An 18,541-nucleotide genomic window follows, 5' to 3' on the forward strand; every position below is an offset into this window, starting at 1 on the left:
CGTCGTTTTAATATAAGCCTGGCCAGTTGACCCGAACGTCCCGTCTTCCCATCCCTCCACCCATTTAATTAAGGTGGGCCCTCCAATATATATATATAGTGGAGCGATGGAAAGGGATGGCAGTTAAAGTTTTCTCGCGCCTTTTCCAATTTTCCATGTGACCCTCACCGGTCCCGTCTCGCCCGTTTATATAATATATATATATACGCGTAGTATAATAATAAGCCGAGAAAGTAATTTATTTCCACTTCACTCTCCGCCACCGCTACCACATGCACACTTCACCCCCGGACCTACCATCACCGTCGTCGACACCCCTGCACCCCTCTTTTGTTATTCCTTTTGAGGACAACGATGGAAAAATTGCTTTTAATCCTGGTTCACCCTGCTCCGTCCACTGTGATTACACCAAGCTTTAATAATAATAATAGTAATAATAATATTATAGTGTTTTTTTTATTCGTTGTTCACTGACTTCAGATTAAAATAGTTTAATATTAACGCGGTCGGCTTTTTCCTCCGACAAACCGCCGCCACCCTTACGCCATCGTGATCAGATTATTATTGTTATGTATATAATATGTACTGATATATACCACTGTTATATAATATATTATTCTCAAACTAAATGTCGATTATCAACTCCCGATTTCTACGGCGGAAGATTTTTGACCTTCATAGTGGCTGTGGCGTGGTGCCTAAGGCGTACATATATTATATAGAGTAACAAAGTTTTGTAAGTCTGTCTGAAAACGTCAAGAGACCCCGCACCCGACAAGGGAAAGAAAGTGGTTGCAACTATGGCTGCGGCGTTAAGTCTATTTTCCAGTTGTCCGGCAGTAATAGCGAATACGTGTAACCTGTCTATTGGGCAGGGAAAAAAGATGGATTTATTCTCGACTGGCCCAAAACCTAAATGGAATCCGAATGTAAAACCTTTTTAGCATTGCTATTATAATTTAGCTGGGAGCTTTTATTTTTTTATTTTGTTTTGTTTTTACTTCTGATGTACATATATATATATATATATTATATGCATATTTTGGCTATCCTGTCTATTGGGACTTGTCCGTCTTCGTTTACGCAGGAAAAACAAATATAAAACACTCTCCATTATCCTACTGAACCAAAAAATTGTGGTAAATAAAATATAAATAACAGAGCTGAAACCTTTTTCCGGTGAATTTATTTTATTTTTTTTACTTCCAAAACTTTTCGATTAGCATAAAAATGCATTAAAATTATTGGAATCGTCACTGTGTGAACAGAAAAAAAAATCTCATAGATTCAATTATTTGATTTGTGCATTAACGGATTAAAATCAGAATATTATATTAATACATTTTTTATTATTACTATCGCAGTCTTGTAAAGAGAACTGTAGTAGCTCATATTATATGCAGCAATTATGATGCAATAATCCATTAGTATTAGGTTTTATAAATATTAAATTTATTTATTATATATTTTTGTACATCGAATCAATAAAAATAATTATCAAAGTTGATTTCCTTATTATCTTAAAAATATTATTGTTAAGCATACTTTTTATCATATTTAATACGTCTCATGTACTTGTGAGTATATATTTGAAAGTTTTCTTACGCTTTTTAATTTTTATGATCGTTTAAAATTTTATTTATTTTTCCTAAAATGTCATTACGTTTAAAATGTTTGTGCGTAGGATATAATATTATTGTATTTGCATAATTTAAATGCTCATTAAAACGTAGGTATATATGGTTCATTTAAAACCGGTGTGCTTAATTAAAACTTTTTAAGCTTATTATAGTATAAAAAATAAATGTGATATTATTTTTCTTCTTCGCGTTGTTCTAGTTAATACAACGGATCGATTAAATTGTTTTTGTTTGTATACATAAATTAGAACATAAATTAAGTGTCTTAAAGTGAAGTTTATTCCGTTACCTAAACATAAATTATTTATTTTTCTATAAACCCATGTAAGTGTAAAGTTATTGTATACATATAAAGCAAGTAAAAGGTTTATTTGAGTAGTTACTTTGTTACTTTAATCGAACTTAGTTCATAATATTATTAACTAATGTTATTAAATATATTATATGCAATTAAATCATTTTCGTCGTAATTTCATAATAATAACAATAATAACCATAGGAGAGGAAGAAATTTGACGGCCGCATATTTTTTTAACGTACCAGAATCAAAAAAACACAAATAACCACGTTAAATATATATTTACGTATATATATAAGTAAAGATAGAAAGGGACAAGTAACAAAAAAATGATATACGACGTGTTCGTAAAATGTTTGTTTAATTTTAAAACTTTACCATATCACAGATGCCACATCAAACCGTCGGAGAGAGGTGTCTCGACACGCCCGGTGATGGTGAAATGAAAAAAGTTCTAAGCGCGTTTTATTATTGTATACATTCTCTTTTTGTACAAAATTAATTTTAATTTTAACAATTTCCGAGCGAAAAAAAATCATTAAAACCGCTTTAGTCTCTTCCCCACATCATCACTTCCCTTGTTACTCTTTATACCTCGCATGTTCCCTGGCTTGATGATGGTGGTGGTGGTGGTGGTGATGGTGATGGTGGTGGTGGTTGCAGTGAAAAGTGGTGTGCAGGGGCTTCATTTTATTTTTCTGTTAACCTTTCTTTTTAACCGTACTAATTAAATCGGCGGTAGCAGTGACGGTGGGAAAGAAAAAAAGAGAAATAATTAAAGTATATAATTTCCTTCTCTCCACAGGCTCTCTCGGATTATTAAAAAAAAAAACCAACAAGAAATAATACGGTTTAGAAAATGTTTTTCCACGTTTTACCCTTTCGAATCCCAACCCCGTAAGATAAGTGAGGGGATGGAAAAAAAGAAATAAAGAAAGGTAATTAGTTAAAAACTAAGATTAATTACGTCCACGTCGTGACATTCGTTTGCTGCTGCAGAAACAACGCGACTATGGAATCCATTTCGTACCCGGATTGTCCGGCTCCTAAGGGCAGTATAAAACCCCTCGGAAGCTTAATGGATATAAAGCCACTATTTCGTACAGGACAGAAATCCTTTTTCTTTTTTAACATAATTATATTATTTTTATTTATTTATTTTTAACGAAAAAAGGGGAAGAAAAATCGCGCGAGACTTATTTTGAAAGAGATATCTCGATCAAAGCGCAATAAAAAACGATTCCATTAACTATATATAAGTATATACGCGTTCCATGGCCAGCAAAATTTTATTATTGGCAAAATCTGCCGCGGTAAGTGGATTATTATGTTGCCGGCATCAAAATGCCACACGCTCATATACGAAAAGACCTTGTAATATTTTAGAATAAATAAAATAAATTAAATTATTTTTTTTTCACGTTTTAAAATGCTTTTAGAGCCGTCTTATCGACTGATCAAAGTTTTTTCGTTTTCTTTAATTCAATTTTTTTTTACCGATTCAGCTTACACTCTTTGCTTTTTTGCAAGAAAAGAACCGCTCACTTAAGTGGTCGTACATTCTTCTCGCCGTTTGAATGCATTTTGTATGCTTTTTATTATGCTTTATGACAATCGTCGAATAACCTAATACATGGTTGAAACGCGTCACATTATTCAAAAGCGCGTAGCATTTTTTCTTTTATTGTTATTGTATTATTCAAGTGTATTATAAATCATTTTTTTATTCTTTAACCACTATGTGTCTACATATACTCAAACATTCACGTACAGATATAGTAATAATATTATGTTTATAAGTTATTAAATATATTATTTTTTTTAAATAATTATTTATTTCACTTGTTATGTACTAAATTCTAGTTACTACATTAGATAATCGTATAGATAATACAGATTTAATCGTAAATTATATATAGTCAATACACAGTAAACACCAAACTTTATTACAACATATATTAATGTGTGTATAACGTGTACCTATCCCGGTTAATGTTAAAATGTATAATGTACCTATATAGTAAATATATACACTACTCGACTTTAAATTGATTATGCTTGAATAATATTACCATGTTGATCGAATCTAAAATTACCCACACACACAAAACGACTGCGGTTGTAAGTAAATGCACAATTGTAAAATAATTTACCAGTAATTTGAATTTTTTTTTCGTAATCGATGAAACCGTTGTATATATATATATAGACGGTGAGTATTGGGGATGGAGAGAAAATGTGGGGAAAAGTCCGTTGTAAAACAGCTTTAAGTATTGTCGTGTCTCGCAAGATGTAGTAGAAGTGAAGAAAGCGGAACTTTCATTAAGTCGATTTTGGGATTAAATTGATGGACGGTCGAATGGGTGGAGGGAAGTGGCGAGTAAAATTCATTAAAGTCTGGAGGATGATGTTCGTCGGGCGCGGGAATCGGATGTATATATCTATACAAATTAAATGAAATTTAAATGAAATAAGTTTAGAGCATCGTTTATGAGAAGTTTAAAATTAAGTTTGAAAAGACGGATGATGCATAATGTTATGGCGTGCAGCGTGTAGAGAAGGTGGCAGCGGGTGAGCCGCTGTTTTACAAGCGCAGTTCATGATATTAATTTTTATTAAAAAATAAAAATTAGCCGGCACGTAATTAAAGAGCCCAGACGAAACCTCTACATTGTGTACTTTAATTTGCAATATTTTGTTCGGCAAATTTCGAACAATGTTACTACGCTACTTTGATATGACAGCATTGCTTCAACATATATATTATATATACTGTCGTTTTTTCCTCTTCATTAGTTACAATATCACTGCAAATTGCAAAACAAATTTTCAATTGTAATTGCTTATTTTTCTTTTCTTTTTTTTTTTGTAAGCTAATCGTTTGAAATAAATGCAATTTTTTAATGTTCTACATTACCATTATATAATTTATTTTACGTAATAAAATAGGTTATTAAATGATATTAAAAAAATAAAAATAAAAATATATTAACAAATATTATTATTTGTTATAAAATCAAAAAGGTCACACAGCTCATATAAATGAGTTAACATATTTTTGAAAATATAAATTATCTATAAATAGCGTTTAAATCGATAAACGTATATATTATAATCAATTATTATTACCGTACATTATATTATTATTGAATAAGTTTAATCAATACAAACCATCATGAACAGTAATAATGCTATGTATATTTTCCACTGCTTACATAATTAGTTTTTGTAAGTTTTGCCAAACGGACTTAGTCTACCGTAATAACTCTCTGATAATAATATTTCAATAATTTATTAATTAAATCAACTACCCAACTTAAAATTGTTGTACTATCTAAAAAATAAAAATACGATTCCGTGTACTTTGTCATAATCTGTGAGTTGTTTAGGTTTATACAAAATATTGTATATGACATAATATGATAGGATGATATTCGCTTGGTTAGTATTATTGTTTCGTAATAATATTTCCCACGCCGTAGTTGTAAGAAAATTTTAAAGATATAATCTAAATAATTTATTTTTTATCGTTATCTTTTATAGAACATCAACAAACGAACGGCGGCGTGGTGACCAACGGCGGTACAGTGACCGCGACCACGTTAACGGGTTTGAACGGCAGCACGGCGATGATAGCCAGGGAGTGCGCCAACTGCGGCAAACGCATCACCGAACGGTTCTTGCTCAAAGCTTTGGACTTATTCTGGCACGAGGATTGTCTCAAATGTGGCTGCTGCGACTGTCGCTTAGGCGAAGTTGGATCCACGTTGTACACCAAAGCTAACCTGATACTCTGCAAAAGAGACTACCTTAGGTAAAGATACTGTACCACAGTCCCATTAGTTGTAAAGTTTAAATAAATGTGACTCAAACCGTCAAAGAGTTATACCTATTATGTACAAAATCGTCCAAATTCCGCATTATAAAATCGAAAAGAATCACTTGTGATATCTAAACGCGTGGTTTCCACTGATTGTGCAATAGAAAACTGTCTTCTTTTTGATTAACATTGATTAACGTCGTCTGAAAAACATTGCTTCGAATTGTTTGCTGTAAATTTTTTCATAGCTGATCAATCAGGGATTTTCGTAAACGACTGTAAATGAAAATGTAATTTCTGTTCCCTGTCCACTGTGTATATGTATTATATGACATAATTATACAAACGGACAGAAGTTTATTATTACAACTTACTATACGTATACGTATGCTATAAAAGCTTTACGGTACAGCGCAATCGTATTGTTCTGTCGTTTTTCTTCTATATATACATACACAGTGGGAGTATAAATGGTGCAATAGGAAGACATAGAGATGGTGACGCTGGTGAAGGGAAAGGGTTTAATTAGCGCGAATGCCGAATTATCAGCAATGGAAATAAAATAAAAATAAGTCTAGAGGATAGCGTCGAATGGGCGCCGAGTGCGTGGGAGGAGAGACACCTATTCCGGATTCAATTAAATCCGTTTATGAAAGTGATCGCGGAAAGTGGAAATTACGACGGCAGGAGGAGAGGGGGGCTATTCTCTCTCACACGCTCGCTCACTCACTGTCTCTCTCTTTCTCCATGGCCCGTCGGTGGCTGTTGAATTTAATTAAAACCGTATGTCGGCCAAAACGCCGCTGCTTGGCCCGGCACAAAAGTCAACTCTCTGCTGCTGACGGAAAACACAATCTGCACACATATATAAGCACACACACACACACACACATATTATCCAGCCAAGTTAATACATATATAAATATATATATATATATATATAGAAATGGGGCAGGCCGACTGTTTTACTATTATTATACATATACATACAACCCCTTTAACTATACGTACACACACACAAAGATGCCAGATACACACCCCTCTCGGCGCGTGGACGAGACTTCGTCATTCGCAAACTTCTCTCTAATGAATGGACACGGACAATATATTGTCGTCGTTGTTGCGTTTGAACGAACGAATATTACGTTACCGTCCCTCGCGAAACGAATATAAATAATAACATCTTTCCACCAGATTTTAGAATCATTAATTTTTCTAATATTCGTATGGTATGTTATTTTTTTTTTATTGTTTGATAATCAAATGTTAATACAATGAAATTTCATCATTTTTATCAACGCATATAAACATACAACAGTCAACAGCCAACAGGAAACGCGAACAATTGTTGAAATTATTTATATTATTATTTATTTATGCACCCGTATGCAATGCATATAATTACAAATTAGAATTTTCTTTAGTCGAACGTACATAATAATGAGCAAAAACATATAATATGTGTAGGTAATAATAGATAAGAAAATAATGATGCGGTCGTATGAATTAGATTCTTGAACTTTTCTTTTGCATTTTCTTCGTATCTATATCATTTACGCTCTATATTATAACTTATACAGCTATAGAATTCGTTGATTTATGTTTTGCTCGGACCAGTTCGAAAATAAAAGCTTATATTTTTAAAATTTGTTATTATATATACATATATTATAATTCCGAAACGACCTGACACGTCTTGAGGTAAAAATCAGTAAAAATTAAAAACCTAATGTCCGGGCATTCTTATCATCAACACGAGGAAACATATAAATCGACTCTGTTCAAAAATTTTGTAAAGTCTATGCAACGCATATACAATAACGACGACGACGACGACGCAATATACTTATACTGGAAAGTGGTGTTATATATACAAATATGTATACGTCCACATGTTTTGTATACATTATAATATATTTGTACATATTATATCTCAGTATCCGTATTATGTGTATAGATTATAACGAGATAATACTGGCCAGAGGCGTCGACGTACGTGGTCGGTCCGCTATGTGTATCAAAAATGCGTCTCGTTTCGGCGTTCGGTATATTATTACAACGGGAACATCTGTTGTGCAAAGTAACAGTACGGTTTATGTGTGGTATAGACGTATAATACAAATTATATTATAGTTTATTAATGTATACTGTTATTATAATATTCTATGATATTCTGCGCCGGGTCAAAAAGAGAAGGTGTACCCGTACACACACACACCACATACACCACACACGTACATAGGTACTACTACGCTCGCGTCTAATAATTAAACGTCAAAAATCCATTTCGGTTTATCAGCGTTTATAACTTATACAATGTATCAGGTATATGTCTACACAACATACACATATGCATATATAATATAGACGAACGGTAATATTATAAACGTATATACCTATATAATATGTGTATAGCCGATATTATAATTATTATTATTATTATTATTATTATCGTATATAATATTATTCGAATAAATTTTTATCCTAAATTTATACGTTCCGTTTCCTCGCACTCACCCCCGGCCAGCCGTCCGCCACAACGGGGTTTTGAATAACGGACCCACACGCGCGCGCGCGCGTAGGTATAAAGAGTACACGTACGAGAGAGTGTGTGCGTTTTATTTTACACGGACAAAACCCGCCGCAGTCACTTAATCGCCGACACGATATTATAATATTCATGTAAGGCTAATGTAATTTTCAGGTTATTCGGAGCGACCGGCAATTGCGCGGCGTGCAACAAGGTAATACCGGCGTTCGAGATGGTGATGAGGGCCAAAAACAACGTCTACCACTTAGAGTGTTTCGCGTGTCAACAGTGTAATCATAGGTAAAAAAAAAAAAAAAAAACATAACAATAATAAATTATAAATATATATATATATATTAAATTCGCATCGTGTACATTATGGTACAATATCATTATACACGATTTAAAATATAAACCGTGTACGTTTGTACGACGTTATTACATCATTATATGACACTCGCGGTCGTAACGCGTCTGCCCGTTCGTGCGGGGCGTGTCGAGACGATGCGAAACGTTTTGCACTTTAATTACGCGCGCGCCTAATATAATATAATACATTAATGACGTCAACGTGGTCGTATGTTTACAGGTTTTGCGTGGGCGATCGTTTTTACCTGTGCGAGAACAAGATCCTGTGCGAATACGATTACGAGGAACGACTGGTGTTCGCGAACATGGCCACGTACAACTCGTCCAGTCTGGCGCACATAAGAAGGCAAGTCAGTAGATTACAGGTAGGACATTCGATGGGGCAGCCCTATACTCGCACCACAACGCAACTCGACAAACACATACACATACACATTATACACACACACGCGCGAACTAGCACTTTAACACTTACTCGCGTACCCAAGACGTATACGAGTAAATCCAGTGATGCTGTGTTTAAGGCGGTAGTTCAAACGGGACATTTTCGTGTTTTTTAAGAATACTTTCTTGTGGTTTATAAAAAGAATTCGTGTTTTCGAATTGAACTCGTTTTATTTTTTAATGATAATTAATTTGATTTTTAATCAAAATTAATTATTTTAGATTTTAGTCACGAAGGTTATATATATATAAAAAAAAATAATATATGTTTAAAACTACGATTATATATCAGAAATATCTATTTAATATTTTCTTAATAGGTATAAAATACCATTTAAATTTTACCCGAATATGTTAACACAGCATTTCGTTATAGCCTATAGGTTCTATACTATGTATATACTATTATAGTCTATATATTTACCTGGCCTATAAATCTTCGTGTGTATTTAACAATTACTTTGTTCTCCCGCCTCTCTGCAAAGCCGCTCTATATCGTCTCAGTTTCGCTTATATACTTTGTATTAGGCATTAATATTTAATATGTAACAGTTTCGTAATGCTACACGCTAGATCGTTCAAATCCGTCAATTTTTAACTTTGCTTTTACACACGCATAAGTATGTTCCGACTCGATAAATAATTTGTCTCCAAAGCTCTGTGTACATAATAATTAAATTTACTAAGTAGTTTATCTGCGGTTTATAGGCTAGATATTAGGTACAGGTGTTAGCCGTGTTAGATATAGGGATCTTTATTTATGTATCAAGTTCGAGTACGTGGTTTTGTGTGAAATCAACAAGAGAGCTCGTATTTCCCAGTAGAGACATTCATCCCGCAACAGTTTTCGCTGACAAATCTCGATTATGCATTCCTAAGGGCTACGATATTACCTATTATCTACAGAATGATTCATCAAACACCTGAATCACCTTCATTTTTTCCATTTGTTCATCAAATTTTAATTTTTAGAATTTATAATTATAAGTATACAAGTACTTAAAGTCGATAAATACTAAGTGTTTCAAATATAATTTTTTTTTAATATCATTTAAAATGTACTCAATAGTAATACATAACTTCTCTTTGTATACGAAAGACAATATTTTAATTATAAGTTGTTATTATTTTTTTTTTTTTAAATATTGATACATCTAATTCAAAATTTTGAAACGTGGTTTTTAAATAAAATAAAATATGATAAATAAATGAGTATATATTAAATACTAATTAATAATGATAATAGTCTTTAAAAAAAGTTTAATAAAAAATTAATGTAATATTATTTTATACAGTAGTTACCTATTATTACTCAAATAATTTTTATAAATTATAAAGTGTTAATAGACTATAATATTAACTACTTAAATTATTATCAATTAATCATAATCCTCATACTTCCACACATATTATCATGTACCTATATTAACTTAAATGCAAAAAGTTGAATAATTCAAAACTTATTACTATTCAAATTTCAATTTAGATACTAAACATTTTCAAATCATACATCTGCTTAACAATTTACTAGAAAAAAAGGGTGGTTTCCATATAAAAAATGTATTCATCACTCCTCTCTAAATCTAAAATTTTATTTTTAGAAATTTTAGTACCCAAATGTTTATAAAAAAATATTATAACTTTATACTTAATATAAATACTTTGTAATTGATATACAAAGAACGTATAGCTTAGAAGTTTTTAACTAAGCGAAAATATGTTTATCATCGATATTTATAGGAAAAAAAACTAAAAGATATATCAAAAATTACATATATCTGTAAATCGTTCAAAAATATCAAAATATTTTAAACATTTTATAATTTATAAAAAAGTGAATGTAAAAATTATTTACGTTTACGCATTATTTCAAAAAAACTAGATTTTGTCAAAAACTTGTTTTATGTAAAAAATTCCAGTTTTTTTCTTGATTATTTTGAAAAAAAATGGGAATTTGCATTTTTAACCAATCAAAAAAATCATCTAGATCTAATTTTCTATGTCATTAGTACACCATATTCAAAGTTGAAAATAAAATAGTTCTACTATAAATCGTGTACACATTCACAAAAATACTCTCCATTGTAAAATCAATACAAAAATCCGTTCCCGCTCTCTATCTAAAATGTCGGTGACCATGTTTAGTAAATCACTGTGTATTATTGACATTCATTTTAATTTATGCAAACGCGTTGAATACCTGTATCGATGGATATTAATGATAATTGTACAACATCGCAATAACAAAACTACACGATGTAGGTATTTAGACGACGACTGTGTTTCAATTTAAAATTTTACGATCCTACATTAATAATTGCGATAGCTAGAGTACTCACAAAACTGACAGGCACATTTATGCACGTGCAATATAAATGGAACTTTCTGACTCTGAAAATATCATAAAAAATGCATCGCATAACATATAAAACAACTTTTTACCATTATACGTAGTATGTACGGCGTTCGTATATGCACCCGAATGTGCACATTACTTATCAACATAAAAACGTTTAAATGTAAAGGTTTTTAAAGTATTCCATAGGGTAAATAAATTCAAAAACTACATGCATCATAGAGGAGCTGTAAGAAATTGTACTCTTAGCTTACTTTCTATACATTCTCGATTGTATACATTAAGTTATAAAAAAATATTATTTTGTTTTATAATAATTTAAAATTCTGCTAATTATTATAAGCCACTTAAAACAAAACAAGAGAATGATGGCATAAAAAATCTTTAGTAATTAAATTAATTAAACTTTTAAATTCAGTTATTAAAAAATTAATAATTAAAATATTCCCACTCACTACCTTCTCGCAAATTATTGATTCATTGTATAAATTAATACGCGAAATGTTATATTGAAGATTAATTATATTTTACTGATGCGAGGATTATTGATATAATATATAAATAATTATAACATTATATTATTAGTCATATTTCGTGTATTGTTCTAAACTAAAATTATCTTAACATTCAACATTTCTTGTAGCTCGTGATGTTCAAATTTATAATATATATATTTTTTTAATATAAACATGTAAAATCCGTTAGGTGAAACATGTATTATTATTGCAAAAGTAACAATAAAATCTTTTTGATTGACGATATTGTCATCAATATGCAATAAGTTACATATGTTTGTGACTTCTAACAAAAATGACTCAATTTTAGTCCGAACTCGATTTGAAGACTTCGTCAAATATTTTGCATAAATAAAAGCTAACAAGTGAATTATATTACATAAATGAGTTTCCTACATTTATATAACCACAGATTCACATTATACATTTCCGTACAACCTTCCAATGAACTCTTAATATACTCACACGCATACACACACACACAAACAAACACATACACACAGACCTAAATCGAGAAGAAATCACAAATAATATTTAAAAAAAAAAACTAAAAACTAAAAAGTAAAAATAAGGAATTCCTCGTTATTATAGTCGCCACACACACATATTTATTATATAGTACCTATAGAATGATAAACGCAGGGATAAGGTTTCGAGCCGATCGATCACCAAGTTTTCATGAACTCATAAGATACTTCATATAGGCGTTTTCCAGTCGATCTGTCGATAACATAATTTTGAATACTAACACGACCGCAAACGATCATTGACACGTGTTTTCAACTCGGATTTTCTGTTTTGTCATTTTAGCAGCCAGCGGCAAACGAACGCGCCCACGCAACAGCAGCAACAGCAGGAGACGTTGTAGGACCAACCGACGAGGTGGACCGGTGCAGAGCCACCTCGGTCGAGCAACAGCAACGGCGACCTTTACCACCATACGACACCGCAGTCATCGGTTACGGCGGCGCAACAGCATCGCCAGCATCGGGTCAGCAGCAACAACAGCAGCAGCAGCAGCATCAACAACAGCAACACCATGTGCAGCAACACCAACACATGCAACAGCACCACCAGTTCCTGTCTGCAACAGCCGGTGCTACGGTGCTGTCTGCACATCAATCAACGGTCGTCGTGGGTAGCGGAGGAGTTGGCGGTGGAGGAGGAGCCGGAGGCGGAAGAGTCGACGACGGATCGAGCGGTTACGGCAGTCCGGACTCCGAGACCGGCATCGAACCGTCCGCGGCCGCCGCCGCTGCCGCTGCCGCCGCTAACATCGGTGGTGCTGCAATCATCGCGTCCTCGGCCGCCGCGGCACCGCCGGTACAATAATCGTCGTGCCGCTGTAACGCCACTGATTCCGACCGCGGTATACACGCACGGAACTCGGTAACCACGGCGGCACCCCGCTCCACCACCCGCGTAACGCGACAATTATCGTTCTTTTAACGTCTACGCGTCGTCTCGTACGTCGTTTGCAGAGTTTCAGACGCCTCTTACGACGAGGGCCGCGGAAAAAATTCTACAGTCAAATAGAGTTGTGTGTCGTTCCATCCTTTCGCACCCGACAATGACCGAATTCAGTTGCAAACATTATTTCGTCATCGCGCCATGCCCCCCCCCCCCCCCGCCGCATAATACGATAATATTACAATAATTTATTACTGTTGGTAACTACCTACAATATATTTAATAATACGTAATGTTATTGTACGATACTATTGTCGATGATTCGTAAGCCGTATCGTTCTAGTCTTAAACGATGCCAAATTTACACACACGCACACACACACACACACATATATATAATATATACCTATTGTGTCTATTGAGTATATTATAATATTATGGATGTTGATTTTTTTTTTCCATTTAATTTTGTTTTTGTTTTGTTATTATTATTATTATTATTATTATTATTATTATTATCATTATTATTATTATCATCATTATTATTATTATTAATTATTATTGATTATATGATATATAGGTATACTTAATGAGTAAAAAACAAAAAAAAATGTAGTTACGACGAATCCGGCACACCGCGCGCACGTGAAAACAATAGAAGTTAGGTACCTACGAAATATTATTAAAGTTCGATTGTCATTTGTCACCTTACCAATAAAATAATAGGTATATCATATTATACATCGCGGTCACACATAAGAGTAGCATAACACTATTCATTTCCGTGTGTATAATCCGTTAAATCCTGTACAAACTTTTTAATAAACAATTCGAATCGCTCTAAAATAACTTTTGTTGTGGTTGGTTCTTCGAACTAAAACATCGTTCACTCTTTCTCGGTTGTCTATATTATAATATTAGGTATAAACCTACCTATACGAATACTTTCCCTCGAATACAATATTTAACAAATCATGCGTTTTGTGCATAACATGATACCTACATTCAATTAAATAGGTTTATTATGTCGACTGACATTAATATCTCAAAAATGCAGAACAAAATAATAACCATGTACATTTTCAAATGCTCAAATTATAACAATACCCCCGCAGGCAAAGACGGTTTTATTATTTTTCATTGTTATTAAATATACTAATTTATAATACATAATACGAGTATTCGAGCTGTATTTGAGGGATTATTGTTAATGTAAATTATTATTATTTATTTATTATAAATGGATAAATATCGTGACCCGTTGATTTTTTTTTTTTTTTTTTTGAAATGATTAAATAAGCGTTTATACCATTTCCTAATGAGATTTTTGTGGCAAACTTCCTCTGTCCCTGCCTTCTATGAATCGTGTACAGTACCGATTTAGGTAGTATATATATATATACATATATACATATATTAATAAATAAGATTACTATTTTGTATATAAACGTTTTATTGGACTAGTATGTTTTAGTTGTTTTTTTTTTAATTTTTTAATGTATTAAGTTATTACACCTAATTTTTAATTGGTACTTGTTGTTTAGTATACAAAATATTACGGTTTCCTGACGAAAAAAAATTTAAATTTCAATAATGAAAAGCGTCCATTTACCTACTAAACGTTATAAAAAACAAAAATACCTATATACAATGAGATGTTTTGATTTGTTAATATCTTACTTAATCAATTCTCTTTTGCTGCAGTTTACAGCTTATTAATATTTTAAATGTAACATATCCGTTCAGAAGTTGTATACGATTGTTGGGATAAAATAAAATCTGATCTCAGAAATATTTGTTTTTATTTTAAATACAGACATAATATATTACAAATATGACATACGTATATTTACAAACTATCTACCAATCATGCAATTAAATTTTCAAACCTACAAAATATTGTATCATCATTGATTAATTTGGAAATTGACTATATTAGTATATAGTATCACCTAACATAATATTATTATTGTTTCAGTCTTATCACGTTGAACAGAATATCGTCATATGAATAAAAAAAATCTATTACCTACCTGTCTACTTTTAAGCTGGTTGACTACTGCAAACTTTACAAACAAACCAAAGAAGTAAAGAATAAAGATTTAAAATATCAAAATCATATTATAATGGTTAATATAGCCGCCCAGTAAACCATTGATGTTAATAAATATATTCTAGGAATAGACCTTAACGTTCAACGTTAATAGTATTGATAATATTGATAAAACTATAAAATTCTAATTGATTCACCACTATAACATAAATATATATAACTATATAATATCATGATCATGCATATTGCATACAGACTACATACTGGTATGATATTAATGATAATTCAAAATTATTAATATTATGAATTTTATTTATATTAATTATAATTTTGAATTACAAAAAAATAAAAAATAAATAGTTTAATAGTATATCAGTATGTCATAAATTATTAAAAGCAAAACATTATATTACTTTGAACCTCCTAAGCAAACATGTCTAAGTTTACCCGCATCTTCTGATCCCTCTTAACTCCACTGTAACTACTACCTACTAATAAGTAATAACTTTTTAATTTTTTCTATCTTAGTTTAAGTAATACAACAACGAATATTATTTCTCAATTGCACATTTATGAATAAAGCTTATAATAAATATGTTTTGTTTTTTTGTTAAACTATAATTAATTACAAATCTGGCCAACCCAATACACTTTTTATTTCATTAATTTATAAATATATTCTATTCAATCATCTATAATAGCAAAAAAATCATACTGTGCTTAAGCTATTCTAAAGTTTAATTTTTTTCCAACAACTGTATAATATTCTAATCTACAGTGTTTGCTTTTTATCTTGATGTTTAATACTTTGAACAAAACTAAATAATCAATCATAACGAGTAAGTATAAGATGTGCAAAGTAAATTTTCATTAACAATAGAAATTTTAAGTTATCAGCTTATTTAAAAAAAAAAATCATATACTATATAATTAGTTATTAAACATTAACCTAATTTTAGTCCCAAAATAAAAATTATACCTATAATCTTTATAAGGTAGAAAAGAAATATAATTTTCTCTAATTTGATGTAAAATGAAAACGAAATTTTTTTTTATTAATTTAGTGAAAATAGGTTAGAAGCGACATCCAGGTAAATAGTTTTATGTATTCAAGTTTAAACAGTTTAAAAAATAAGATAAAACTACTTCACCAGTAAACTCATTTTTAAACTTTTAAATAAATTGCATACTAAACTCAAATCTTAAAACAAAAATAATCAATATTTTAATTTTTGCTAATTAAGATCTTTTGTTTATTCAATTGAAATTTAATCTAACAATGACCATATTTAATTAGTTTTAATTGAGCAATGAGTTTTTCAAAAATATCTTAAATGTTTATCACAACAAAAAAGTTTTTCAACATTGCAGAACTGCTTTTTTATTTTTTTTATTAAAAAGTAATTGTTGTCATAAAAAACAATTTATTATACACATTTTTACATTCAATAAAAAAAATACAAAAATATATAACAATACATCAAGTATTAACATGCAATTTTTATGTCAGTCAAGCATTTGTAAGTTAAATATTGTATTCCTCAGTTCCCCAATTTGAAGCACCGCCAATTTCTTCATAATGTTTCTTTATGATTTTATTCAAATTTTCATATATATAGCGACACCCTCGAATAGCTTCTGATAGCACAGGTTCTAAATGATTGATGTGAATTCTTTGTGACGTTTCTAGCATAGCAATCTGAGGTTTTAATTCATAAAATATGTTCAATAACAAACCAATAATACATTTTAAGATAAAGCAAATGTGTATACCTTTCCAGATATTGGCAATATTGCAACAGTCAGACTGGGTCCACCCATTGTCTCTTCTAGATGACTAATATCCACCAATGGTGTTTCTCCATTGGCCAAACTTGATGTACAAGAAATTACAAATTCTTCCATAGCAATTCCAGCATCTATCAGGGCTAATGTAGCTGCGTTAACGCATACACTATAATTTCCACCGTCTGATTGTAAAACCTTAAATTAATAAAAAAATTAACAAAGAAAAGACACAAAAATAACAACAATAAATCTAAAATGCAATCAATTTAACAAGGTATAATTTTTATTACTTGAATTAAAAAATAATTTCTTAATATTGTTTAAGTACATGGAATAAAATATAGAGAAATATGCAAAATAATGATTAAAACTTAATAACAATGAGCGTCTAGTAATCTGTTCATCACTTATCAATACATATCAATTTTATGTTTCAACACAAATTCAAGCCTTAATAATTTTTTAAGAAATTATTATTATAGTTTTAATATGTAATGGAGACCTAGTACAAATATTAATTTAACTTAATTTATACTCAGTTTTTAATCTTAACAGGTGCATAACACTTACCTGGACAAAAATATCAATCTGAGATTTAGGATAAAGTTCAGTTTTGATTGCTGTAGCCATAGCTTGTTTGAGATGCAAAGTGAGCTCAGCAGATTTGTTGTCTCTAGGTCGCCGTTTACGTTCACTCCTACTGAATGTGGCCATACTATATTGACAGTTGATCACCGCACAATTGTTGGGAGCTTTAGATCTATTGGTTCGAATCTAAATACATATTACTGAGTCATTCTCAACAAAAAATTCTTTTTTAAACGACAGAATATCAGTTTCTCTAAGCATTTGGACACATCTGAGTAGACTATAATCATGACTCAAACGCTAATCAACTCGTACAGAATTATGAACGATATCTAATGGACGGATGAAAATCATTAACCAATCAAAATACATACTTCGTGTGGTCCGTAGATGGCTGCGACAACTTTTGTGTTGCCCTGTTCTAAATAAGCACTACCATCTGGTTGATTGAAAACACCCATCTTACAACGAATCCTGCGCAACTCACCAGGCCTCCTACCGTCCGTCCTCAGTCCTTGTCTGCTCAAAAGATCCATCTTTGTGTAGTAATGTGATGAATTGATGACTGGCGATTTGATTTATTAGATTCGTAAATCGTAAGTTTTGTTTTCTATGGACAACGACTAAGTCAGTAATTTAACTAATGTTATCACGATATCGCTTATCATTTTATCAATACGTTTAGTCAGATTAATTCGTAAGATCGTCGCGTCGCGCCGATGCCGGCAGC

At 31.4% G+C, this 18,541-nt stretch overlaps 2 protein-coding genes across 7 annotated transcripts in view; one reads left to right on the top strand and one right to left on the bottom strand.

Annotated features, from left to right (window-relative positions):
* LOC112603602 (LIM/homeobox protein Lhx4-like) overlaps positions 1–13,559 on the top strand; it is a 113,790-nt gene extending 100,231 nt beyond the window's left edge. For 5 of the 6 annotated variants that reach the window (XM_025352259.1, XM_025352257.1, XM_025352258.1 and 2 more), the window contains 4 exons: positions 5,482–5,752; positions 8,463–8,588; positions 8,878–9,022; positions 12,783–13,559. In XM_025352259.1, coding sequence (XP_025208044.1) covers positions 5,482–5,752; positions 8,463–8,588; positions 8,878–9,022; positions 12,783–13,304 — 1,064 coding nt within the window. In that variant the 3' untranslated portion in view covers positions 13,305–13,559. The remainder of the gene's footprint in view (positions 1–5,481; positions 5,753–8,462; positions 8,589–8,877; positions 9,023–12,782) is intronic. The other variant, XM_025352261.1, reaches the window with a different exon arrangement.
* Positions 13,560–16,845: 3,286 nt separating this feature from the next.
* On the bottom strand, positions 16,846–18,541 carry LOC112603596 (exosome complex component RRP41). The gene is made up of 4 exons (XM_025352247.1): positions 18,186–18,541; positions 17,794–17,997; positions 17,209–17,418; positions 16,846–17,134 (listed from the first exon to the last, which is right to left on the bottom strand). Exons 1-4 carry the CDS (start codon positions 18,345–18,347, stop codon positions 16,961–16,963), a joined length of 750 nt encoding a protein of 249 aa, XP_025208032.1. The 5' UTR covers positions 18,348–18,541; the 3' UTR covers positions 16,846–16,960.

The sequence above is a fragment of the Melanaphis sacchari genome, unplaced genomic scaffold, assembly GCF_002803265.2.
Source record: "Melanaphis sacchari strain LSU unplaced genomic scaffold, SCAv2.0 Contig10_pilon_pilon, whole genome shotgun sequence".
NCBI lineage: Eukaryota > Metazoa > Arthropoda > Insecta > Hemiptera > Aphididae > Melanaphis > Melanaphis sacchari.